Source organism: Neomonachus schauinslandi, chromosome 13 (assembly GCF_002201575.2).
Source record: "Neomonachus schauinslandi chromosome 13, ASM220157v2, whole genome shotgun sequence".
NCBI lineage: Eukaryota > Metazoa > Chordata > Mammalia > Carnivora > Phocidae > Neomonachus > Neomonachus schauinslandi.
In genome coordinates, this window is record NC_058415.1 from 83,438,619 (window position 1) to 83,463,482 (window position 24,864).

Sequence of the window (24,864 nt, forward strand, 5' to 3'; positions counted from 1 at the left end):
TGTTCATTTCCCTGGCTGGGTAGCTGTCATTGACTATACAGTCATTTATTTCTACAGCTTTTTTTTTTTTTTTAAGATTTTTTTTTTATTTATTTGACAGAGAGAGACACAGCGAGAGAGGGAACACAAGCAGGGGGAGTGGGAGAGGGAGAAGCAGGCTTCCCGCTGAGCAGGGAGCCCGATGCGGGGCTCGATCCCAGGACCCTGGGATCATGACCTGAGCCGAAGGCAGTCGCTTAACCAACTGAGCCACCCAGGCGCCCCTATTTCTACAGCTTTTGACTATTTGGATTGTTTGCCGCCTTTCGGAGCTAGTTGGCTGCGTCCCTGGAGTGGAATTAGAGGGATGTGGGCTGGGCCTGTCTCCCACCCTGTTAGTACAAGGCAGATTCTGACTCACCCAGGACTTTCCAATAGTGGGAGTTTCCTATGATGGGACAGGCTGTCCTGAGGGGTAGTGAGGTCCCATTCACAGGGCTGTGGGGTGTGTGTTGGGGGGGGAGACGGGCTCATACCCCAACTTCTCCAAGCTATATTGAAAGAGTGTCTGGTGCAAGGAATGAGCTGAGGCCTTGGGGGTTATCGGACATAGTTTTGAATCTAAGCTTTACTATTTTCTTTATTTTTTTAAGATTTTATTTATTTGAGAGAGAGAAAATGAGCAAGGGGAGGGAGAGGGAGAAGCAGACTCCCAGCTGAGGAGAGGAGCCCCCACGCCATGTGGGGCTCAATCCCAGGACCCTGGGATCATGACCTAAGCCGAAGGCAGACACTTAACCAACTGAGCCACCCAGGCGCCCCAGCTTTACTACTTTCTAGCTATGTGAACTTGAGCAAGTAATTTCCCTCTCTGAATTTCCAGTTTCCTCTTTCAAGTGGCTGTGTACTCATGGCAGTTTGAGAGGGAACCAAGGGGCCTGGGAAGGCAGGTATTTTGAGAAAAAGAAGAGAGGCAAGGCTGGTCCCAGGACTGTGGGTCACCTTCAAGAGTAGGAAAGGCCAGCAAAAAACCCCCATCCCAGACAATCTGGGCTGGGAAGGAGAGAATGTGGCAGACTCCTGAGAAGGAAGAGATAGTCAAGGGGACCCTTTTGGAGAGGTTAGAATCAGGGTCCCCCAATCCCATAGGCAGAATCTGGGCAGTGAAATACTTCTGCTGTCATGGTGACCGTGATCCACCACTCGCACCCTCCCTTCCCCCACCACGGACCACACCCTGCTACAGGTGCAGCCTCTGCCCAAACCCTCAGCCCCCGCTGGGCATGGAGTCAGACTGCCCCCCCGCACCAGGTTCTCTCTACATCGTGAGGTATCTCCGGGCTGCGGGACACTTGGGTGAGCCTGACGAAGGGCATTCAGAGCTTCGTGTCTGGATTTTAGGCTTGTGGCTGTCACAGGCTCCTCCACTTCTTTGAGTGCTTATTGCACCCCAGGAGCCCTTGATGGCTCCATCTCACTGATTCCTTACAAGACAGACACTGTGAGCTTGCTCATTTTACAGTTGAGGAAACAAGGCACTGAGTGATCAGGTGACTTGCCCAATACGCAGAGCTGGTAGTTGGCAGAGCTTGGGTTTAATCCAGACTGGTGGTTCTAAATGCCCCATCTCTGGGGCAGGAGCTCTGACTTAGTCTGGGGGATGGGCAAGGGAAGGCACCCTGGGGAAGTGATATTTGAGCTAGATCCCAAGGTAAGCATCAAGCCAAGAGGACGGGGAACCCCATATGCCCAGGCCCAGGTGGGGAGTGAAGCTGGAGGGATGGGAAAAAGGGCCCTTGTAGTTGAGTTCAGGGAACAAGGTGGGGCTGGGAGGGCAGGGGACAGGGATAGGATGTGGAGAGGTGGACAAGCTTTGGCTCCTGAGGCCCCTGGAATTCATGGTGGGTAGTTCCAGCCACAAACTCCAGTGTCAGGCAAAAAGGTTTTTATTTTATTTTATTTTATTTTATTACGTTATGTTAGTCATCATACATTACATCATTAGTTTTTGATGTAAGCAAAAAGGTTTTAATCCTGGGGGCTGGCTCAGTCAGTAAAGCATGTGACTCTTGATCTTGGGGCTGTGCATAGTTCAAGCCCCACATTGGGCATTGAGCTTACTTAAAAAAAGGGTGGCTCAGTTGGTTAAGTGTCTACCTTCAGCTCAGATCATGATCCCAGGGTCCTGGGATCGACCCTCACAGCTTTTCCCTCTCCCTCTGCCCCTCCTCCCTGCTTGTGCTCTCATGCTCTCTCTCTCTCTCTCCGTCAAATAAATAAATAAAATCTTTTTTAAAAGGTTTTTTTTTTTTTTTTTTTTTTAAGAGAGCGGCGAGCAGGGGGAGGGGCAGGCAGAGGGAGAGGGAGAGAATCTTAAACAGGCCCCATGCCCAGCGTGGAGCCAGACATAGGGCCTCTCACGACCCTGAGATCATGACCTGAGCAGAAATCAAGAGCCACCCAGGCGCCCCCCCAAAAAGATTTTAACCCCAGCTCTACCTCTACCAGCTGAGTAGTCCCTGGGCCTGGTGGACAAGGTCTTTTCACAGGGCTCTGGGAGTGATGGGCTGGGCCAGGTTAGGTGGTTCTGGGCCCTCCAGGTAGAGCAGGAACAACCAACTGGCTGGGGAAATGCCAGACGGGGCATGGGCCTGGGGAGGGGGGCAGGGTTTGCTTGTGCAGAGGGAGGGGAGAGGGCCTGGGGAGCCAGACCATTTGGGGAGCTGTGTGCGCACCCATGTCTGGGGATGACGTGGTGGCCTTATAGGCCCAACTGAGACGGGTCCTTGAGGAGCCAACTCCGTGACCTGGGCCCTTCTGGAGTTAGGATGGGGGTGGGGCTGCCTCAAAGCCACCATTGTCGCCCCATCTCCCGCCTGACTGTCTGGGACCTAAAATAGAGCAAGAGCACAGTGGATCTCGTGAGAAGAGTCTGGCCAAGAGGTCTGGGGGGGAGGGGTGTGAGTCACGGCTGGGAACCCTTGAGTTTGAAGCTCCCAAAGCCCAGCTGCCCCACCCCCACCCCCAGGGAGCCTGGAATCCACTGGACAGTAGCAGGGAGGGTGTCTCTGTTCCATCCCTGTCCCATTGTGGGGAAGGGACTGGGCCCTGGCCCCAGCTCCGCCATAGAGGTGCTGGATGACTGGGCCAAATCTGCCCCCTCAGAACCTCAGTTTCCCAGATGTACCAGGAGTTAGGGACCTAGGCATCTGCTTGAAGGCCCCTGGAATTCATGGCAGATGGTCCTAATACAGGCCCACAAAGTCAGACAGACATGGGCTAAGTCCCAGCTCCTTTCCTATTGCCTGAGTGACCTTGGGCAAGTCCCCCCACCTTGTAGGGCTTCCGTTCCCTCATCTGTAAAATGAACATTGAAACCAAGTCCTATTCTTGCCTGGTTTCAGCTTCAACTATCCAACAAGGAACCTGACAGCTCCTGGGGCCTCCTCCCACCACCTCCACATCCTCCACATTCTCAGATGCCACATTTTGTGCTGCCAAGATGTTAACAAGTGACCCCACTTTCTAATGCCCTGTGCTTTACACACACTACCTCTGGTTCCCCCACATTCTGCAGGGCAGAGCTGGGTATCAGTTCCAGCCCCCTCCATGGGAGCTGTTCAGCCTCAGGACTGGGCACTCCAGGAGGAAAGAGGTCTTGGCACCAGGGTGGGCTCTCCTGGGGCATCTACCATGTGCCAGGCCTTGCTCTTGGCTCAAGCCTGAAGTCCCGGGGGCAGGGATGAACCACCCCATTGTGCACATGGGGAAACTGGCTCCTCTCAAAGGGGTCTGGGAGCTCCGCAAACCGCTCGCCTCCGTGCGCGGGTTGGGGCAGGCGCGGTGTGTGGGGCTGGGGTGCCCTCTAGTGGCCGCCGTGGTCCGGCTCGCGGCTGCTGGACGAGGAAGTCCCTAATTCGGGCCGCGGGTGGTTCTGCCCGCCGCGGCCCCACCTCCCAGGAGCTGAGAACCATCTCCCAACCTGTCCTCTTGGCTTCCCAGAGACCCTACGGCGGCTGCGCGCCCCGCCCCGATTGCCATGGAGACCGCTTGTACACAACTTCCTCCATCCCCTCTACCCTGTCCCAAGTGAGGGCCCTCGGGCCGAACCAGCGCCCGCCTAGGAGACGGCCCACGGGGCCGGGCGGCCTGGGGCCCATGAATAGCGGGGCCCCAGGGCCGCTGGCCGTGGGGAGAGTGAAATTCTTCGGCCGGCACCGCGGGGAGGTGAGGTCCAGTAGGGCTCTGCCGACTCTAGTCTCCTGGCTTTGAGTCTAGAGTGGTTCCTGATTCTGCCTGGTATTCTCTGGCCCCCAGCTCCAGAATGGGCTACAGATTCTAAGCTCTGGTTCTAGAGGGCTCAAACTCCTGGTTGACTCCAGTGTTCTTTTGACCTTGGCTTTAAAGTGAACTCAGGGCTTAGAGTAGATCTTGAACTCCTAGTTCTAGGCTTCAGCTCTAGAATGGGCTCTTGGCTCTGGGGTGCCAGGCTCTTCTAGAGAAGGCTCCAGGCTCTACCTTCAGTGAGGGCCCTGGGCTTCAGGCTCAGGTTTTACAGGATTCCAGAGAGGGCTCCAAGTTCTTGCCTTGGACTACAAGAGTGGTTCCTGCATTCTGGGCTCTGGTTGTAGAGAGAGGCTTGAAGTCCAAGCTCCCTCCCGGGGTTCCTGGGGCAGTGTTTAGGGCTAGTCCTGGAGTCAGGGGTCAGGGATGAGCAGACAGGTGTTTCTTGCCCCAGGATGGAACTACTTTTGTGCTCTCCTTCCAGGTCAACTCCTCCGCCTTCTCTCCGGATGGCCAGAGGCTGCTGACAGCCTCTGAGGATGGCTGTGTTTATGGCTGGGAGACCCAGAGCGGGCGGCTGCTGTGGAGGCTGACTGGTCATGCAGGTGGGGCTCCTCAGGCTGCATGTGGACACGGAGGCCTGTGGTTCTGTCTGGCATTCTGCAGAGCCTATCACAGTGACCTCTGACATCTGAGCTGGGCATCCGGACAAGACAGCCTGGGCAGGGCTGGAGCAGGAGGGCAAGGACACAGGACTTGGTCCCTGGGGCCTTTGACTCTGACAGACCTGGACTCAGATCCTACTACTTTGTTTTTTGTTGTTGTTTTTAATTTTTTAAATAATCTCTATACCCAACATGGGGCTCGAGCTCATGACCCTGAGATCAAGAGTAGCATGCTCTACTGATTGAGCCAGCCGGGTGCCCCAATCCTACTACTGTTTTAAAAATTGTTTAAAAATATACATATTACCGGGACGCCTGGGTGGCTCAGTCGGTTAAGCGTCTGCCTTCGGCTCAGGTCATGATCCCAGGGTCCTGGGATCGAGTCCCGCATCAGGCTCCCCGCTCCGCGGGGAGCCTGCTTCTCCCTCTGCCTCTGTCTCTCTGTCTGTCTCTCATGAATAAATAAATAAAATCTTAAAAAAAAAAGAAAAAAAAAAGAAAAATATACATATTACCATTTTAAATGCACAGTTCAGTAGTGTTAAGTATGTTCATTATGCAACTTGTCTCCAGAACTCTTCATCTTGCAAAACGTAAACTCTATAACCCATTAAACTCCCCATTCCTCCCTTGCCCCAGCCCCTGGCAACCACCATTCTTTCTGTCTCAATGAATTTAAGTACCTTGTCTAAGTAGAATCATACAGTATTCCTTTTTGTGACTTGCTTATTTCACTTAGCATAATGTCCCTTAAGGTTCATCTATGTTTAACCACTTTTTTGACTGTGATCATAAGTCATGTCACCTGAGCCTCTATTTCCCTTCTCTTTAGAATAGGGATAGTTAGGGATAGTTGCTACCCTACGGGACGAGATAAGGCAAGCCAAGGACTCAGTAGATGTAACTACTATAATTGAGACAAAATTCTGGTAATCACAGGGCAGATTGACTAATGCTATTAATACAGGAAGTCCAGCGCTGGGACTCTGAACCCAGGGTGGGCTCTCAAAAAGTTTCTGGGAGGCGCCTGCATTCACTTTTGGTACTGATTTTACAAATGGGCAAATCAGGGTTGGGTGTTCTAGGCCAAGCCACGGAAGCTCGGCTTGTCAGGTGGCTGGAGGGTTGGAAGGGAGTGAGGAGAGGGAAGGGAGGTGCTAAGGCTGGAGAAATTAGCAGGGGCCGGTCAGCAAGGGCCAGAAGGGGAGGGCAGCACCCTGTTCCCTGACCACAGCTGCTTCTCCAGGCCCCGTGAAGTTCTGCCGCTTCTCCCCTGATGGCCGCCTTTTTGCCACCACCTCCCATGACTGTACCATCCGGCTGTGGGATGTAGCAGAAGCTAAGTGTCTGAGTGTCCTCAAAGGTGAGTAAGCAGGATGGGACGGGAGCCAAGCAGCCAGACCGCGCTGTGTCCCCTTCCACCTTGCCCCGCCTCCAACCTGGTCTCTGCAGGTCACCAGCGGAGTGTGGAGACGGTCAGCTTCAGCCCTGACGGAAAGCAGCTGGCATCGGGTGGCTGGGACAGGCGGGTGATGCTCTGGGAGGTGCAGGTGTGTGGAAGGGTGGCCAGAGCGGGACCTGGGACCCGGAGGAGACACACCCCACCCCAGACAGTGGCCCAGAAAGGTCGTTCCATCTTCCCCATGGCCCACGCCCACAGCTGACAATCCATCTGCCCATGAGGTCCCCCCGGCCTGGACTGTCCCCTCCCGTCAAGGCCCCTGGCATCTCCCCAGACCGTGTCACCACATTACCCAGGCAGCCCTCAAGGAGGGCCTTATGTGACCCATCTGAGGCCTAGAATCTGGCGCCGCAAGACTTCTGGGCTGCCCTCCAAATCCAAAGCTCAGGGCTCTCTCCTGCAGTCTGGGCAGATGCTGCGCCACTTGGGAGGGCACCGAGACTCCATCCAGAGCAGTGACTTCGCACCCAGCTCAGAATCCCTGGTGAGCCACACCACCTCTGCCCAGCCCTACCTCAAGGAACCTGGAGCCCACACCCACTTTCCCGCTTGGGGCTGAGCCGTGGTTAGGGTTCCAGACCTTGACTGGGTGACTGCTCTTCTGAGCCTGTCCCCTCATCTGTAAGCTGGGAAATTCAGCAGGGTTCAGAATGCCTGCTTTCTCGGAGTCTGGAACCACAATGGTGGGCATGGGCTGGCTGGTTCATGCTCACGGCAGACGTCTGCAGGCCACTGGCTCCTGGGACTCCACTATCTGCATCTGGGACCTCCGGATGGGGACCCCAGTGACTTTCCACCAACAGCTGGAGGGCCACAGTGGCAACATCAGCTGCCTGTGCTACTCGGCATCTGGCCTCCTGGTGAGCTGGGTTGCCCTGGGTTCTAGGCTGGCCCCCTCTGGCTCCAGACCCATGGGCTTAGAGCTGTCTGCTCTCCAGGCTTCTGGCTCCTGGGATAAGACTATCCACATCTGGAAGCCCTCTACCAGAAGCCTGCTTGTTCAGCTCAAGGGCCATGTTACCTGGGTGAAGAGCATCGCTTTCTCCCCTGATGGGTCACAGCTGGCTAGCGCTGGCTACTCCCACATGGTAAGCCCACCCCACCAGGCCCATCCTCCTGGCGAACTCCTATCCCCACATCTTCCTTTAGCAGAGCCCTCCGCAGTCTAGAAATGTCCACATCCTATTTGCCCTAAATAGGAGGGTGTCACGGGCAGAACCCAGGTGCCAACCACTTCTGTAACTAGTGCCTGGCACTAAGCTCTGTGCTGGCCCAAATGCTTGTGGCACTGACTTTTTTTTTTTTTTAATTTTTATTTTGTAAAGATTTTGAGAGCATGCACACGAGAACATGAGCTAATGGGAGGGGGCAGAGAGAAGCAGACTCCCCACTGAGCAGGAAGCCCAATGTGGGGCTCAATCCCAGGATCCCGGGACCATGACCTAAGCCAAGGGCTGACATTTTAACACACCGAGCCACCCAGGTGCCTCCTTTTTCTCGAGTGTGCGCGTGGGAGCAGGGAGGGGAGAAAGGCAGAGAGAGAAAATCTCAAGCAGACTCCCAACTCAGTTCAATGCAGGGCTCGAACTCATGACCCTGAGCCCAAACCAAGAATCAGAGGCTTAACCGACTGCACCACCCAGGTGCCCCTGGCATTGACATTTTTAAGACTCACCATAGCTTCAGGGAAAAGGCAATTGCACTACACTGAGTTTTTGCATCAGATATTCTGCTGAGCATGTTAAATATACCTCACGGGCAACAAAACCCAGGCCAAAGGGTTAAGAGGCTGGCTAGGACTCACCCCAAAGTGATTTTTTTTTTTTTTTTTTTAAAGATTTTATTTATTTATTTGAGACAGAGAGAATGAGAGAGAGCGAGCACATGAGAGGGGGGAGGGTCAGAGGGAGAAGCAGGCTCCCTGCCGAGCAGGGAGCCCGATGCGGGACTCGATCCAGGGACTCCAGGATCATGACCTGAGCTGAAGGCAGTCGCTTAACCAACTGAGCCATCCAGGCGCCCACCCCAAAGTGATTTTAAGGATGCCAGACTTGTGGGGTGAGGTCTCCCCACCCGTCTGCTTGTTTTATTTCCAGGTCAAAGTCTGGGACTGCAACACAGGAAAATGCATTCAGACCCTGAAGGTAAGGCCTGTGGGCGTAGGGCGTAGTAAAAGGCCTGCCAGGGGAGGCTGGGGGCAGGCAGGACATGCACCCCGAAAGTGAAATGCTTTCGGCAGGGAGTCCTGGATGTGGCCCATGCCTGTGCCTTCACCCCAGATGGGAAACTCTTAGTGTCTGGAGCTGCTGACCAGGCAAGATGCCAAGTCCACTGCTCGATCAAGCCAGAGCCTCTCGGATATAACATCACCACGGTGGTTCTCAGATCTCAAGCCCGTCTCTCCCTGCCCAGGGCCCATGCAACCTGGCGGAATGAACTCATGAAAGGACAGTGAGGGCACTTCCACATCACAGCCCCCAAACCAACCACAACAGAGAACCCACCAGATCCCCGTGGCCAGGACTGTCACGGCCCCCCACCAGGGCACAGCAGCCCACCTCTCCAGCTGGGTCAGTCGAAACGCCCGCAAACACAAAGCAACACCAGCCAGTTTGTCTGTGTTTTATTGACGCCAGTGCTCAGGCTTTGACTGCATACTTCCGCAGCGGGTACAGCCGCTCCTTCCGCTGCTGCTTCTTGGTCTTCAGGTTCTCCTCGTGCTTGTTCAGCCGGCGGCGCATGGCACGTGTCTTCTTGGGTCGCAGATCCAGGGGCTTGTACTTCTTACCCTGGGTGATGGGAGAGCAGGGCGAGTCTGAGCAGCAGGGTTTAGGAGCGACTGTGGCAGCAAAGGAAGCCCCAGAGGCTGGAACCGAGCTGCTGGGGGGCATGGGGAGGATGCCGGAAGCGACTGAAGGAGGCCACGGGGGTGCGTAGGTTACTCTGTAGACCTGAGTGTGAGGAGACGTAGTACACCCAGCCCAGCAGGGGACTGAGGCCCTGTCGGGGGAGCTGTCCTAGTGATGAATCAGGCCTGGTCCCTGCTCAAGGAGCCCCCAGCCCAGTGCGAAAGACTGAACAAGCTAACAAGTGGCCCATCGCTGGTGGGAGGAAAGAGATTAAGAAGGCTTCACCTAATGACTGGCAATAGCCTGGAAAGCAAGCAACTTGGTGAACACCACTTCCAAGGGGGAGAAAACAGTGTACAAAAAAGCCCCGAAGGATGGCAGCTCAGGTGCTTTCTGGAAACTGCCAACAGGTCAGAGAGGGAGGCACAGGACTGGGGTGAGCTAAGTGGGGTAACAGCGTCAGGGCAGAGAGCTGCCGAAACCAGCCGTGCAGATGGGAGTAAGCGCTAAGGTGGGGGCTCGGAAGCACGAGTCTTCGCCCACCCACATCCCAGTTACCCACAGCACAGGCCAGCCAGGCCCTCGTCCATTTCAGGCCAACTAAGCGCTCAGAGCTCGGCTGTCGGCCGGATGAGGTACTAGCCACACACGCGGTCGCCTCTAAAAACCCAGGCCTTCAGCCACCATAGCCACATGTGGCCCGAAGTCACTGTACTGGACGGTGCAGGCAGAGCACTTCGAGCACTAGAGAAAGTCTATCGGACAGAACGACCACAGGGCAGAGGCCTCACCTTCACCGCCCTGACTCACTGGTGCCTGGCAGGGGCTGTACTCACTGGAAGACAATTCTTCCTGACGACCACCTCTATGGTCCCCCCAGAGCCTGATCAAAGAGTTTCAAGCCCAATTCTCAGAAAGACGCTCCCACACACAAATGTACACACATCCAGGGATGGCGGCACCCCCCACCCAACAGTACATGCTAGTGTCCCCTGGGGCAGCCAGCCCAGGCCCACCATGATGGCTTTTTTGACAAGTCAAAGCCTCCAGCTATTCAAACACTAACTGGGATGTTGATGTGAAGTCATTTTGCGATATACTCAAAGCCCCTCATCAATTGACTTTAAGAGATTATCTCTTACTGGTTCTGCTTCACTACTTAAGCCCTGATAACACCAGTATTAAGGATAAGAACAAAAATTGTCGTAAAAATCCTAGGCCAAGGGGCCAGACACCTATGGAAATCTCCCAGGAGCACTCAATCCACCCCTCCCCAAGGCATGGTTTGGAACGTAGACCCAATCACTCCATTTACTGGTGACTCTGGACAATTTAACCTCTCTACACCCTGAGGTTCCCATCTGCAAAACGAGAGTATCAGGTGCTTGAAAGTGACTGACATAGTGCTGGTAAGACAACTAAAACACTTAATCCTCACAGACGTCCCAAATTCACTCAGCTGGTGAGGATGAATTCAAAACCCAGGGCTCCAGCCAGACTCTCACCACACTGTTGATTTCCAAAATGTATCAATCTGAATGGTTTTATCTGTAAGCTAAAAAGCTAGCCATAATACATGTTTTTAATGGAAATGAAGAATTTAGGAAAGATGACTCCAAACACACATGTTTCATATAAGGCTATTAAATATGCAAAACCTCTGAAGAGTTTAAAATGTGAAAGCTGTACAGCATTTAAAATTACACTTAAAATCATTCTTTGTTTTCATAAAAAAAAGTTTATATTGATTCCTACAATAAAACCTCAGTGATTAATATTTTCAACTATTAAGGTATCAGTTATGATTAAGAAATTAAGTATTTATTAAAGGAACCTTGCAATAAGCTTTCTACATACCACATCATCTTTGCTTTCATTCTTAAAGACAACTGCAGCCCTGAGGAAATGCAGTCTGCGTGCCATGCTAGTGGTAAGATGCTGGTTAAGAAGCAAACCCACCTACAAGTTGGGAAGGCTCTGTAAAGCCCAGTCCCATGCACCCCAGCAGCTCTTTATACTATCCTTCTGGCCAAGGGAGGGCTGGAACTTTGCTCCCTGTAGCCAAGCATCCTAACTCCCCCAGCCCAGGCTCACCTTGTAGAATTTCCTGAGGTTCTCTTTCTGCGTCTGGTTGATGACTGTGAGAACACGGGCGATGGATTTGCGAACAACTCGGCTGCAAAACAGAGAGCCATCAGTGAAGGTGGTGGAGCCCTACAATGCTGCCACCCCTTCAAAGGCATCTTACTCAGGACCTGACCCAGATGTCACAAGGCAGGGGTATTCCCCACCAGCTCATCCATATTCACCCAAGGGGGGTACCTAACCCAGTCGAGGAGGCAAGTGTTTTGGGGGTAAGGCCCAAAGACTCCAGGAGGTGGGCATCTCACAAGTAGGGACAGGGAAGGGCTCCTGAGAAGCTGAGCAGAAGTTGGAGGGTAGATTAGGAAAGATCTTCCATCCCATAGCCTCAGAGCTGTGGAAGACCTAACCAATGCCAACCTGAATGAGCGGACTGTGGGAAATCATGCCTCAAGCTGGGCGACCAAATTAAGGAGTCACAGGAGGGGCCACTTGGGAGGGAGAAACAAGACGTTTGAGAAGTAGAAAGGCGATGGGGGGGAAGGATAAACCTAGGAACGGGCTGGGAATAAGTGATTTGAGTCATGTTGAATAGCAGGCATGGTGGGGGAAAGAGCTGGTAAACACGGCCTTGAGGATTCGGCATGCAACTTGTGTGTTCCCCAACTCATCCAACCCCCACCCCGCACCAGAGGTCGGTTGTTGGGGGCCCATTTTAGAGAAGAGCAAAACAAAACAAAACTTCTGGGTGGTGAGTCAGCACACCCACTAGGTAGGATGTGGCAAAAGAGGAACGTGTGCCCAGTTCAATGGACTCCAAACCCATGTCCCCTGCACAAGTCCTGACGCTCGATACATGTAAATCAGTAAGTTAAGTACAACTCAAGTGAGGGGTGGGCGAAAGGCACCCACCTACCAAGTGAGGGGAAAAAAATCAAGTGCTGGTGGGAGGTAGTAAAAAAGGGTCCAGTTAGACTTTTCAAGGCAGTGTGAAAAAGGGTCTTGAGGGACAACCCGTTCTTTCTCTGGTCAGAGAGAAGCTGAGCAAGTGCACTCGAGGCAAAAGGACAAAATGGTCCAAGGCGGACAAGAGGAAAATCACACAGGGGGTGTCCCATGCGGCTGGGTGCAAGTACGGGGAGCCCAGAGAAGCTGGGTCAGGACGCGCATGACACTCCAACCCAGGGGTCCGTTACATGATCACTTAACCCAACGCTTCCTTCAGCCAACTTCGAAAACCCACAAATGCTTCCGAAGCACAGGTGTCCCCCACACCAGAGAACCGGGGTTCGGCCGCCCCTCACTCACATCTTGGAGAGCTTGGAAGCCGCGCCGCCTGTCACTTTGGCGACGCGCAGCTGGGACAGCTCCACCTTCAGGTCTTCCAGCTGTTTAAGCAGCTCCTCTTTCTTCTTGCCGCGAAGGTCTCGAGCCTTAATCTTGGCCTGAGCGCAAGCACAGGTCGGGGTCAAATAGCCGGCAGGGCTGCCTCCCCCCGCCCAGCGGCCATCCTCCCCTCCACCCGCGGCGGGGCCAGCCCCAGGAGGGCGCGCTGGGGGCCCAGCTTTTCTCGCCTAGGCCGTGCCTGGGGCAGGGTAACCGAGGCCCCGGCGGGCCCGCCTTCTTCCAGGTCCGCCACGAGGCTGAGCCGCTACCCCCATTCCGCAGACGGGAAGACGGAGGCGCCGGCAGCGCGGGCTCAGCTCTCCGGGCCCAAACCAGCAAGGGAGAGGGCGGGAGACCTGCGGTGGCGGCGCGAGGCCACTCCGCACGGCGCCTTACAGGCCCGACTGGCAGATGGGACCCCAGCGCTCACCTCGAGCTCCCCACCCCTAGCCCCGAGCCCCACAGCGCGCGGATGGCACCCGATTCCAGCGCCCTCACCATGTCTGCACAATCCGCCGCGGCCGCCGCCGGAAAGAGGCCAAGGAAAGAGAAAGAGGGCGGGGCTGACCTCCGCAACTACTGCCGGGTGGCGGCGGGCGCGGCCAATGGCCCCGCGGCGAGGGAGCCCTAGCCCCGCCCCTGACACCCCACCCCCTCGCCTGGGGAGCGCCGTGGTTCGGCCTGTCTAGCCCCGCCCGGAGGAGCCGCGCACCTGCGATTGCTCTGGTCGGCCTCGTCTCCTGAGAAGAGCATTTGGGGAAACCGAGGCCCGGGGTGACCGGCAGCTTACCGGAGATGGCACAGTGAGGACTCGAATTCGTCCATCCTGTCATTTACTCGTTCATTCATTCATTCGGTAGACCTTGCAGGATGCCCAGTCCGCTGCTCTGAGCTGCGCGCCAGTGTCCTGGGGGTGGAAGGGCTGAGGGCTGAGGGTTTTCAGAGATGAATTAACACGGCTTCTACCTTGGAAGACTTTAAAATCCGAACTGGCGGGGAGAGGCAGGATCCGACAGCTATACTCCCTACTCCATAAACCGTTCTAGTGGAGGCAGCATGGGACAGGGGAAAGAGCATTCAGGGCCTTTTTTTAGTGAATCCCTTCCGATTTCAAATTCCTGCTCCATTGCCTCGAGCTCGCTGAGACTCTTGGCAGATCCCTTCCCCTCTCTGAGTGTCAGTTTTCTCACCTGTGAAATAGGTATTTTTGAGGATTAGGACCATGGAAAACTCTTAGCACAAGATCTAATGTGTAATAGTCCCTCAAAATATCATTGGTATTAATGTACCAGTGAAATGAACACTTGAGTTGGGTCCTGAAAGTCAAAGAATTCACAAAGCAGGGAAGGTGCTCAGGCTTTCTGACTGGGCAGTTTCATTGTTGCCTCAACCAGCAAGCACGAATCACTCTAGTGTCTCTCCATTGCCCTTAACAAAGATGCTCCAACACCTCTTAGAGCACTAGTTAAAGCCAGGTTGCCCCGTTGTTGCTGTCAGGCTCGAGGAAGCCTTCTTCCATTCCTTTATGGGGTTCTATGAATGGGCTTTAGCTTTGGACTAAATTGGGATACTACCTCCCTTTTGTCCCAAGCTTTCTGTTTTTGTTTTGTTGTCATTTATTTATTTTTATTTTATTTTTATTTATTTATTTTTAAAAGATTTTATTTATTTATTTGACAGAGAGAGAGAGACAGCGAGAGCAGGAACACAAGCAGGGGGAGTGGGAGAGGGAGAAGCAGGCTTCCCGCGGGGCAGGGAGCCCGACGTGGGGACTCGATCCCAGGACCCTGGGATCATGACCCGAGCCGAAGGCAGACGCCTAATGACTGAGCCACCCAGGCGCCCTATTTTTAGTAATCTCTACATCCATCATAGGACGTGAACTCACAACCCTGAGATCAAGGGTAGTGCTCTTCTGACTGAGCCAGCCAAGTGCCCCATGTCCCAAGTGCAATCCTCTCTTTAGCCCAAATATACTGAGTTAAATGTTAAATGTTAAAGTGTCTGTCTCTACAGCCAGCCTGGAAGTCAACCATGGCTGACACCTGATTTGGTTTACCTAGCCTCCAGGCCCAACACATGGATGCTTGTTGGATGAATGAATTAATGGGCCTTGCCACAGACCACGGTGAGGCAGGCTTCCAAGAAGTGGATGGGTATGGGGAAGAGAGCAGACAGAGGGCAATCTTGGCATGGATTAGTCTTAAAAGGAAGTTGAATGGTGCACAGGGACTTTGCTGTCATATTTTCCAAATGCTTATAGTTCTTTTAGAGCTAATGATTGTGCACATCTTTCTGAGCTTGGAAGTTATCTGTTGCTCCCGTTTTTCTTACAACACCACTTCCAACACACCAGTAAATTCTGCAGCCTCTACTTTCAAAATAACCCAACATCTTCCCACCACTCTTAATGGCAACTGCCTGGCCTAAGCTACCACTGTCTGTCACCTAAACTGTTGGTGTCACCTTTTATTTTTTTAAAGATTTTATTTATTTATTTTTCAGAGAGAGAGAGAGAGAGAGCGCACAAGCAGGGGGAGAGGCAGGCAGAGGGAGAAGCAGGCTCCCCGCTGAGCAAGGAGCCCGATGTGGGACTCGATCCCAGGACCCTGGGATCATGACCCAAGCCGAAGGCAGCTGCTTAACCGACTGAGCCACCCAGGTGTCCCCTTTTAAATCACCTCTCTACTACTGGCTCTTATTCCCATGTATTTTCAAGACAGCTGTTAAACGGACCCTTTTCAAACTTAAGTTAGCTCATGTCACTGCCCAGAATTTCATGTTGTCCCATGAGGTAGACACATCCTTTCCTCAGCCTACAAAACTTTACAGCAGCCCCTCTACCCCCCCACTTCCATCTCACCTCTTCCCACCCTTGCAGTCCAGCATGACCTTTCTGTTTCTGGAATATACCAAGTCGGCCCTGTCTCTGGGCCTTTGCTTGGCTCCCTCCTTCACTTCTTTCAGGCCCCTGATCAGTGTCACCTCCTCAGGGACATCTCTCTTGACCACTTTATCTAAGGTACTGCCAGGCACTGTGTGGTTTTATACCCTCAGCATGCAGTCATCCCTGACATAGACATAGACTTTTAAAATTCTGCCTCCATGACTGGGAAATCCACAGTCATAAGCAGGGCCATTATTTCATTCACCCAAACAGGCCATTTCTTTACTTGTAAAATGGGCATTTCTGGTTTAAAGTTCCTTCTGACCAGGAAGTTCTGGGGATATGAATTTCTGCTGTTTTGTGGCCTGCCTGGGTCACAAATTTCTTTCAAGAAATGGAGCTGAAAGGCAGGTGGGCTTTGCCTGTTTCCAGGACCCCTGAGACTTTTATTCAGCACCTATTTCCCAGCGTAAGAGTCTGTATCTTTAGGACCCAAGATTAGATAGCATCATAATCTGGCAATAATTTTTTTATCTGTAGACACAATTCAATGAGAAGTATTTGAGACAATAAAAAAGAGTCATATTTCATTAACTATTGGCCTTTGTTAAAGGCCAAAGTACAACTGGGGGCACCTGGCTGGCTCTGTCAGTAGACCATGTGACTCTTGATCTTGGGGTTGTAAGTTCCAGCCCCAGGTTGGGGGCAGATTACTTAAAAACAAAAAATATTTAAACAAAAAGTACAATTATATGAAAACAAAGGCCCAATTTAATCTAAGGTTAAGGCCTATTAACAGAAACCCTCAAGCAACTGCCCAGGCACTCAATTTTGGCACCAGAGTCGTCCTTGACTCTGCCCTTAGTCCCCCCACTCTCATCTTTCCCCATCTCATACTCTGGGGATTCGGCTTCCCACCAGGATATGCCTCTCCAGCCAGAACTGACTTCTCAGCCCCTAGGACCTCGCCCTTCCCGTCAGGATGGTGACCACAGGGTCATCTTCCTCTCCCCGCGTCCCCTACCCGCCAGGCCCAGGTGACCACTACACTCGCGGGGCCAAGTCCAAATGTTTTGTCTTGTCAGCACTTTGGATACACTTTAAACGTCTTTAAAGTCTCCCAGTCCGTTAACGATAGAGTCACTGTGCACAAGGCAGGGCACCTTCCTCCGAGCTCTGTGGTGGCGTTCAAGGTTCCTAAGATACGAGAATTAGGGTCTCCACCCCGCCCCCCGTCACTCCTGGAGGTATAAGAACTACTCAGGCCTCAGCTCGAAGGTTTTTTTCTCAAAGAAGTCTGCCCAGCACTCGACAGGCAGAGCCGGGAGCCTTCTCCTGGGGGCCCGGGCACCCTCAGTCTGGGCAGTGATAACCCCCGCGTCCGCGGCTGTGTCCGCGCAGGCCCCTTCCAGGGCCAGAGGCTCCTCGGATTCAGGAGGGAAGCTGAGCGCAGTTATGATGTCCACGATGCTGGGCCTGAGCGGGGACGGAGTGCCCTCTCCTCAGACGGCAAGAGTGAGGTTCCCCGAAGACGGGAGTCCGGCTGGGGGCTGTCGGGGTGACTACCAGGCGGATTCTCCAGCGCTTCCGGCCACTCCCCCACCAGGCCCCGCCCCGCCCGCCCACCGGCACTTCCGGTTCCGGCGTGGCCCGGAAGTGGGCGGGCGGCGGCGTCTGCGCGCGGAGGAGGTGGAGGAGGCGCCGGGCGGCCGCTTCCCGCCCCCGAGCCTGAGCCTGCCCAGCGGGCTAGAGCGGAGGTCGGACCCGGAGCGGAGCCGGCTGAGCGGGCGCCGAGTCCCCGCCATGGCCCGGAACACGCTGTCCTCGCGCTTCCGGCGGGTGGACATCGATGAGTTTGACGAGAACAAATTCGTGGACGAGCAGGAGGAGGCGGCGGCGGCGGCAGGCGAGCCAGGCCCAGACCCTAGCGAGGTGGATGGCCTTCTGCGGCAATATCCTTACCCAGCGCGGCGGCCCGGGCGCCCCTCAGGCCGGCCTCCCTACTCCTCTCACCCCCGGGCCCCTGAGGTCCGTCTCCCAAGTTCCTTCCAATCCTGTCCCCCTCGGGCCAGGTTCCCTTACTGCGGGTATCCCCCCTTCCCTCTGATCCGGTCTCCCCACTCCCCTTGTCCCGGGCTCCCCTTGTCCTGGGCTCCGGTCCTCGAATCTTCCCTCAGCAGCGCGGCCCCTAGCCCCTGGTGGGCCCGCCGGCTCGGCAGCCCCAGAAGCATGCCCGACGCGCTTGCAGCACCGCAGGCCCCTCATTCCTCCGCGAGGCCTGTCCTCTTTTCTTCTCCTCTGTCTCCTCAGCCCCTCAGACTGACCGTTCCTTGGGTTCCCCATCACTCCATCCCTCCCTTGCAGGAAATGGGGCCGTTCTCGAGCTAGATGGGCGGGAGGGGCCGAGGTGAGCCCCGCTGAGTAATGGAGCGGCCTAGACGGCTCCCGGGTACAGCCCTCTTGGGCTGGCTTGCAGCACCACACGAAGGTCGGTGGGTGGATGGCTGAGGGATAGAAAGGACCCAAGGGGGAGCGAAGGCTGGAGCCTTAGTCCAGCCCTGAGGTCAGAGATTGTGCACGTCCCACCCCAGAATCAGTCTGACCCTCCAGCTTAATGCTACTCTTTTTCACCTGTTCTCAGCTTCCTATGAACACCCTGGGCTGTGTACCTTGATGGTCTCAGCCACGTTCAACAAGCGAGTTTTGGCTCCCTCCCTGAAACAGCCTTCTTGTGCAGGAAGCAGGGAAAGACTAGTAGTTGAGAGCTATGAAAAACCAGACAGCATCAAGTGAAATGTAAAAGTAGAGCCTCATGACTGGAAATGACTATTCTTGTGGCCACATAAAGCAAGCATTTAGAAAACAAGATTAAAAATAGAGGTGGTTGTCACAGCCTGCTTGGTCCCTTAGCCGTTTGAGCACAGGAAACTGACTTATTCTCACAGGAAGGATTTTTCTTTATTCAAATGGTGTTACAGGAAGTGCCTGCCCCTCCCCCGCATTTGCCAGGGCAGGGTTGGAGGCTCATGCTGTATATAAATCAGGTTCTGGGTGTTTAATCAGTTGACTCAGCTTGGGAAGTCAGGCCCATGGACTACCTTAGGGAGGAGTCCTGCACTGTTCCAGTGTGCCTTTGAACCAAAAACCAGACTTTGAACAGGCATGTGCTTTCAAAGATGGGGATTCAAACTTGTATTTCCTGCCCCATCAGGATCATCCTGCTTACCCCAGTGATGAAAGGGGATTATGAGAAGGACCCTCATGAGGGAAGATTGATTCTGTAGTCTGGTGCAGGACCTGGCTTATGGGCAGGCAGTACCAAAAAGGCTCCGGGGTCGGGCCTATGGCCCAGGACCATCCACAGATGGGGAGAACAAAGGCTGGTGATGTGCTGTCTTGGTCCTGGTGCTACAGGGACTTGTTGAAGGTCATCTCTTGGTATGCCCCCTGACTAATGATAGGTTCCTTGAGGCTGCTCAGAGGCCAAGGTTTAGCACATCCAGTTGGTGGCAATTTCTCCACTAGTGACAGTGCCAGAAACCTTGTTACCATAGACTGTCTACCTCTTGGGATTGGAGAAAGGGAGGTTAGCAACGAGAACTGAAATCCTGGCTAATGTGGAGCCCAGGGAGGGAGGAGGAAGGAACTGGTATTTACTGAATCCCTATCATGTGCCAGGTATTGGACTTATATTAGATCACTGAATTTAAACTATAGAACAGGCTTCTGGGAGTCTTAGAACAGAGGCCAGAGGATTAGGGATAGAGATTGATTGATTGGAGTGGGGGAATGTAGGGAGGAGGAGGCCTGTCTTACTGCCTTATAGGGAATCGAGTCTTGGTAGGAAATCACTCAGATGAACTAGAACATGGGCTGTGTATCCATGCAGACCTAACTCTATCATGCTATAGTTGTGTGACCTCATCCCGTCTCTGAACCTCAGCATCCTCTTCTGTGAACAGGAGGGGAACCCCGCGGGCCTTACAGGTCCGTGGGAGCATCACAACAACACTGTGAGGTTTCATGGTGCCGGGCACCCAGCAGGTGTCCTGGACATGTAGTGTGGGTCTTTGGGTAGAGCGACAGTAGGGGAGTGTAGAAAGAGCTTGGCTTTGGAGTTGGGCATATTTGGGTTTGAAGGCCAGCTGGACAGCTTAGCTTTTTAAGCTTGGGCAGGTCATTTTCCTTCTCTGAGCCTCAAATTCATTGCCTTTCAAATGAGAATAATGATTCTTGTCACAGAGCGTTGTTAGCAGTATTGAGATGACATATGAAAGCACCTGGCACAGGAGCTGAGACTTGTAGGGAGTTTAAAATATTCGTTTCTTTTCTTCCTCACTGAAGAACCTTCTGGTCCTCAGGAACAGGGATCTGTCCAAAGCAGTGGTTTTGAACAATTTTGCACTCTCTCCTCCCCCTGAAGAAATCTGGCATTGTTTGGAGACGTTTTGATTGTCACAACTTGGGGAGCACTGCTGGGATCTAGTGGGTGGAGGCCAGGGATGCTGCTAAACATTGTGCGGTGCACAGGACAGACCTCACATCAGTCGTGTGGTCTAAAATGTTAATAGTGCTGTGGTTGAGAAACCCTGATCTGGAGATGAGGGGCAGCGGCCCCCAGGCTCCACAGCCTTTGTAAGCTGAGCACGGGGGCCAGCTTGATAAATGCTGTGCACTCCCTGCTCCCCAGATGTCCCCAAGCTGCTAGAAGCCCTGTATCCATCAACACCTATAGCCAATGCTTGGTGGGTTGGCACTACGGAGGTAACTAAAGCAGTGACTCTTCTTGCCCCCGCGGACTAGTTTCCCTGCCCTTCCCTGTCCATCCCTTGAATGATTCTGTTTGTCAGCCGTGCTGGTTAGTGAAGAGAGCCGGCCTGCATTTCCTTCTAAGCTGCTGAGACTCATATTGATCTGGGACGCCAGATCGGAAAACAGTTCCAAGGGAGACGTTATCAGTGGCTGGTATCAGAGTGGCCCTTGCCTGGCTGAGGAAAAGGAATTCCAAAGCCAGCAGATACAGGGGGTGGGCTGCCTCTCCATTGTGGAAGGTGGATCAGGGCTCAGCAGGCCCCTGGGTGGTGCAGGCCCAGCGCGGTCAGGATGGAGCCCACACTAGGGAAGATGGGACTGGGCTTTGCTCTGGAGCCTCTGTTCACACAGGTATCACTGCACAAACAGGAGTAGAGACCTGATTGGGCAGCAGCCATTCCTTGTTCTATTTTTGAAGCTTTTTGGCTGAAGCCAGTGTTTCAGATGAGGAAATGAAAGTTGGCTGATGTAATTCAGTTTAAAATAGGTGTCACCTTTGGGGACCTAACCCAGATTGTCATTTTCTTTTGAGTGCTGTGTATTCAGACCTCAGCAAAGAATGTGTCATGATTGCAACCAAGGTGGAGGGGAGTGGGGAGGGTCGGCTCGTATTTTGGGGAAAAGCTTTTAGATTAATAAATCTCCCTTCTAGTAGCAGTTGGGACGTCACAGACCTGGGTGGGTCTTGCAAGATAGCAATTTAAGCACGTCTTAATTTCTTTAGCAGTTGAATCGATAAAACATTGGATTAAGAGTTAGGAGACCTCCATTTGTGCCTTCGTCCTTCCCTTTTGAGAATGAGAAGGTGACGGGGCTAGCCTCGCATCACTGTTGTTGTGAGGACCCAGCAGGGCAGACGCGGTGCCCAGTACCAAGCAGGTGCAAGTGAGCTCAGTCTGTTTCTATTGCAGGTCACCCCGAGAGGGCACTTGCTTTGCTTCTGCCTTCCAGGGTGGGAGGGAAGGAGTGTCCAGACATGTTTCGGGGGTGGCAGAAGGAGGGGCACTCTCGGTGTGGCTCAGGAGAGCTCCATGCTGTTCTCTGAATGGGCCGCGGCCACACCTGGAATCGGCAGTGGGGCACGGTGGCGGGGGTGGGGCATGTGGATGTCATTTGACTCCTCTCTCGAGCTGTTTTTTGAAAGGCGTTCATTAGTAAAAGCACGGACATGCTTGAACCCAACCATCCTTAACTGGTGGGGATGCACAGGGGACATGCTTCGGGCATTCCACGCAGCCTTGCGGAACTCTCCCATCAACACCAAGAATCAGGCCGTGAAGGTACAGAGGGTGGTGCTGCGGCTTTGCTGGGTGGTGCTGGGCTCGGGGGCTGAGCCGGGGCGAGCGAGCGCTCCCTGGGGCTCCAGACAGCCTCAGCGAGGCTCTGCCGAGGGAGTGAGTTGACCCCGGGCGGTGCTTCCATGGCAGCCTCCGGGCACTCCTACCATCAGAGCTGTCAGTGTTTATAGTAAAAGCTCCCCAAAGAAGCAGGCCTCCCCAGGGCCTGGGGGTGGGGAGGGCGGTGAGGAGTCGGCCCAGCCGTTGCTGCTTAGCGAACCTATAAACTAGCTTGCCAGTGGGACTTAGAGCAGTGTTTCTGCTTTAAAGGTTATTGAATAGGCTTTATTTGCATAAGGATTTTCAGTGCTTTTAAGATTTCCTGTCTTTTAAAAACAAGGTGAGGGGCGCCTGGGTGGCTCGCCTGGGTGGCTCAGTCGTAAAGCGTCTGCCTTCTGCTCACGTCATGATCCCAGGGTCATGATCCCAGGGTCCTGGGATCGAGCCCCGCATCGGGCTCCCTGCTCAGCAGGAAGCCTGCTTCTCCCTCTCCCGCTCCCCCTGCTTGTGTTCCCTCTCTCGCTGTCTCTCCCTGTGTCAAATAAATAAATAAAATCTTAAAAAAAATAAAAGTAAAAACAAGTTGAGAAGACATAGTCGTGCTTTATTGCATCACAGCTGTTTAGAAGCTGTCTGAAATTTGCTCCAGGGAAAGGGGTCTCTCCGAAGCTGGGGTTTTTGCCGGCTTGTGACAGCATGTTGATGTAAGCAATGGCTGCACCTCTCAGGTGGAGGGAAATGACCCCTCTGTCACTGGGGTGAATGCAGAGGGAAGCTGCAGCTTTTCTTAAACGTGTTAAGAAAATAGATCTCCACAGTTGTGATCTTGGGGAGTCTGAGCCTTGCAGGTGTCCTCAAAAGCAGTGATGTTTCTCTCCGGTAAACCACTTACTCTCCCCCAAAGAAGTGAATAACTTTTTTTTTTCTTTTTAAGTACTTTATTTATTTGATAGAGAGCACAAGCAGGGGGAGTGGCAGGCAGAGGCAGAGGGAGAAGCAGGCTCCCTGCAGAGCAGGGGGAGCCCGATGTGGGGCTCAATCCCAGGACCCCAGGATCATGACCTAAGCTTCGAAGGCAGACGCTTAACCGACTGAGCCTCCCAGGCGCCCAGAAGGGAATAACTTATTGGCCACTTACTTTGTAACTGTCCCAGACAAATGAGAAACCAGGCAGTGTTTCTGAGAGTTCTGACCACTCGGTTTGGCAGTTCTGTGCCTGTCTTGGAGGACATGGATGTGCCTGGGCTTCGGCTCTGGGCGTCACTCCCTTTCTCTCTCCTCTACAGGAACGAGCCCAGGGCGTGGTGCTGAAAGTGCTCACAAACTTTAAGAGCAGTGAAATCGAGCAGGCTGTGCAGTCGCTGGACAGAAATGGCATTGACTTGCTAATGAAGTACATTTATAAAGGGTTTGAGAAGCCCACAGAAAACAGCAGTGCAGTGTTACTCCAGTGGCATGAAAAGGTACGTGAACACAGCACTTGTGCAGGCAGCCTGCCGACTGGCCCCCAGCCCAGGGGTCACAGCAGGGGGCCAGAGCTTCGGAGACAAACACAGGACGGTCTGACAGGCATTCGAGAGTAAGGGGCTACACCTAAGACAACCTAGGACATCTGGTCACTTCTCCCGGGGAAGCACCTGCTAGGGGTTCACTGGTTCTGGTAGTTGCAATTGCTTTAGCGGCTGGTTTATGCCCGGCGTGTCATGGGGCAGGTGACGTGGCATGGTGAGAGAGACAGGGAGTCCCAGGTGGGAGGGAGGCAGGCTTGCTTGTGGCTGGCGCTTCATAATACTTGGTTTGCATCAGTGGAGGTAGCCGCTTTGCATTGGTGAAGGTGGTGGGTCAGGGGGGTGGTCTCAGGAATGCAGGCTGAGCCCTCCAGCTAACTCTCGGGGCGTCCCCCTCTGGCCTCAGCCTCACTAGGCCGGTGGGGGCTGGGGGGCAGTGGCAGAAACCTGGATGCTCACTGAAGAGGGCCTGCAGCCACCTGAAGCGCAAAGAGCTGTGCCTGTCCCCTGCTCAGGTCGTTACAAGAGCAAGGCATTTCGTCTAGCCACCGTCCCTCTGCCCCGTGGAGCCACGGGAAGCTTGCTCGTCATTATCGGAGACCGGGCCGCTACCAACAGCATGTCCTTCCCAAAAGGCTCTGTTGAGTTGGGAGGGGTCAGCCACTTGGGCAGCCTCGGTGCTGGGCTGTGGCGGCCTTTGGTCCTGTTGCTGGCCGTGCTGTGCCTGTTCGGCCAGAAGGTGAACGGGGCTTGGCGGGGGGAGGGGGGTGGCCGTGCTGCTCAGGAACCGAGCAAGCCCTCTGCCTGGTGTGGCGGCCAGGCCCTTTGTTTGGTCCCTTTAAGGCGACTTGGTGCTGAGCCCCTTTGGCATTTCTAAGGAGGACTCAGGGAGGCAGCTGTGATGGGTCCCACGTCCCCCGGCAAGCCGGGCTCCCCCTGGGCCAGCTGGGTCTCATCTGACTCCTTTCCTTTTCCTGCCCCCACAGGCATTAGCAGTAGGAGGACTAGGCTCCATTATAAGAGTTCTTACAGCAAGAAAGACTGTTTAAAAAAATAAAAGGACTCATGTTACCTTGAGAAGAATTTTGGATGCACAGGCTGATGAAGAAGGGATTGACAATGGACCATCTTCTTGGGATCTCCCAGCTAAACTATTTTAGGACATGCATCCGCTGAAGTGTATTTTATTTTCAAGGTGGAGGGAGAACTTGTCTGTTTCCTAAATCCTTTGCAGGATCTGATAGTCTATGCCTTTGTCCACGAGTAACACAGAACTGACCTCGTAACTGTCTCCCCGAGTGGCTGGTCAGCGTTGGTGGGTGTAGCTGTGTGCTCTGCCTATTCCACGTCGGGGAGGGACGATCTGGGCAGGTGCAGATCCAAGGGCTGTGGTCAAAGGGAGAGCTTGTTTTTTTGAAGTAGTAAAACCTGGAGGGTTTGTACAGACATCCCGTCTTCCGACAGAAGATGGGCTCTCTTGGATTCATTGTAAAGTGCCTGCTGCATCAATAAAGCTCTTGGCTTATTAGTATGTCCTTTGCGGTGTGTTTCATGTATGTAAAGCAAGTAAGGAATGGGACAGTAACGGATGGGAAACTGATGGGGTGGGCGTG

At 53.8% G+C, this 24,864-nt stretch overlaps 3 protein-coding genes across 4 annotated transcripts; 2 read left to right on the plus strand and 1 right to left on the minus strand.

Moving 5' to 3' along the window:
- Positions 1–4,137: 4,137 nt before the first annotated feature.
- Positions 4,138–8,826, plus strand: WDR38 (WD repeat domain 38). Its single transcript, XM_044920430.1, has 10 exons — positions 4,138–4,206; positions 4,748–4,868; positions 6,175–6,291; positions 6,381–6,478; positions 6,794–6,874; positions 7,119–7,250; positions 7,329–7,478; positions 8,487–8,534; positions 8,630–8,704; positions 8,803–8,826. The coding sequence occupies exons 1-10, from the start codon at positions 4,138–4,140 to the stop codon at positions 8,824–8,826; spliced, it is 915 nt and encodes a 304-aa protein (XP_044776365.1).
- A 171-nt stretch (positions 8,827–8,997) lies between these two features.
- On the minus strand, positions 8,998–13,270 carry RPL35 (ribosomal protein L35). The gene is made up of 4 exons (XM_021691736.1): positions 13,206–13,270; positions 12,630–12,766; positions 11,334–11,415; positions 8,998–9,179 (listed from the first exon to the last, which is right to left on the minus strand). The coding sequence occupies exons 1-4, from the start codon at positions 13,206–13,208 to the stop codon at positions 9,030–9,032; spliced, it is 372 nt and encodes a 123-aa protein (XP_021547411.1). The 5' UTR covers positions 13,209–13,270; the 3' UTR covers positions 8,998–9,029.
- Positions 13,271–17,250: 3,980 nt separating this feature from the next.
- On the plus strand, positions 17,251–24,782 carry ARPC5L (actin related protein 2/3 complex subunit 5 like). Of its 2 annotated transcripts, none has more exons than XM_044920841.1 (4): positions 17,251–17,546; positions 21,590–21,686; positions 23,030–23,206; positions 24,238–24,782. In XM_044920841.1, exons 1-4 carry the CDS (start codon positions 17,398–17,400, stop codon positions 24,298–24,300), a joined length of 486 nt encoding a protein of 161 aa, XP_044776776.1. In that variant the 5' UTR covers positions 17,251–17,397; the 3' UTR covers positions 24,301–24,782. The 2 variants fall into 2 exon arrangements, with proteins under 2 accessions (XP_044776776.1, XP_021547482.1); XM_021691807.2 differs by having other exon boundaries at positions 21,614–21,686.
- Positions 24,783–24,864: the final 82 nt, after the last annotated feature.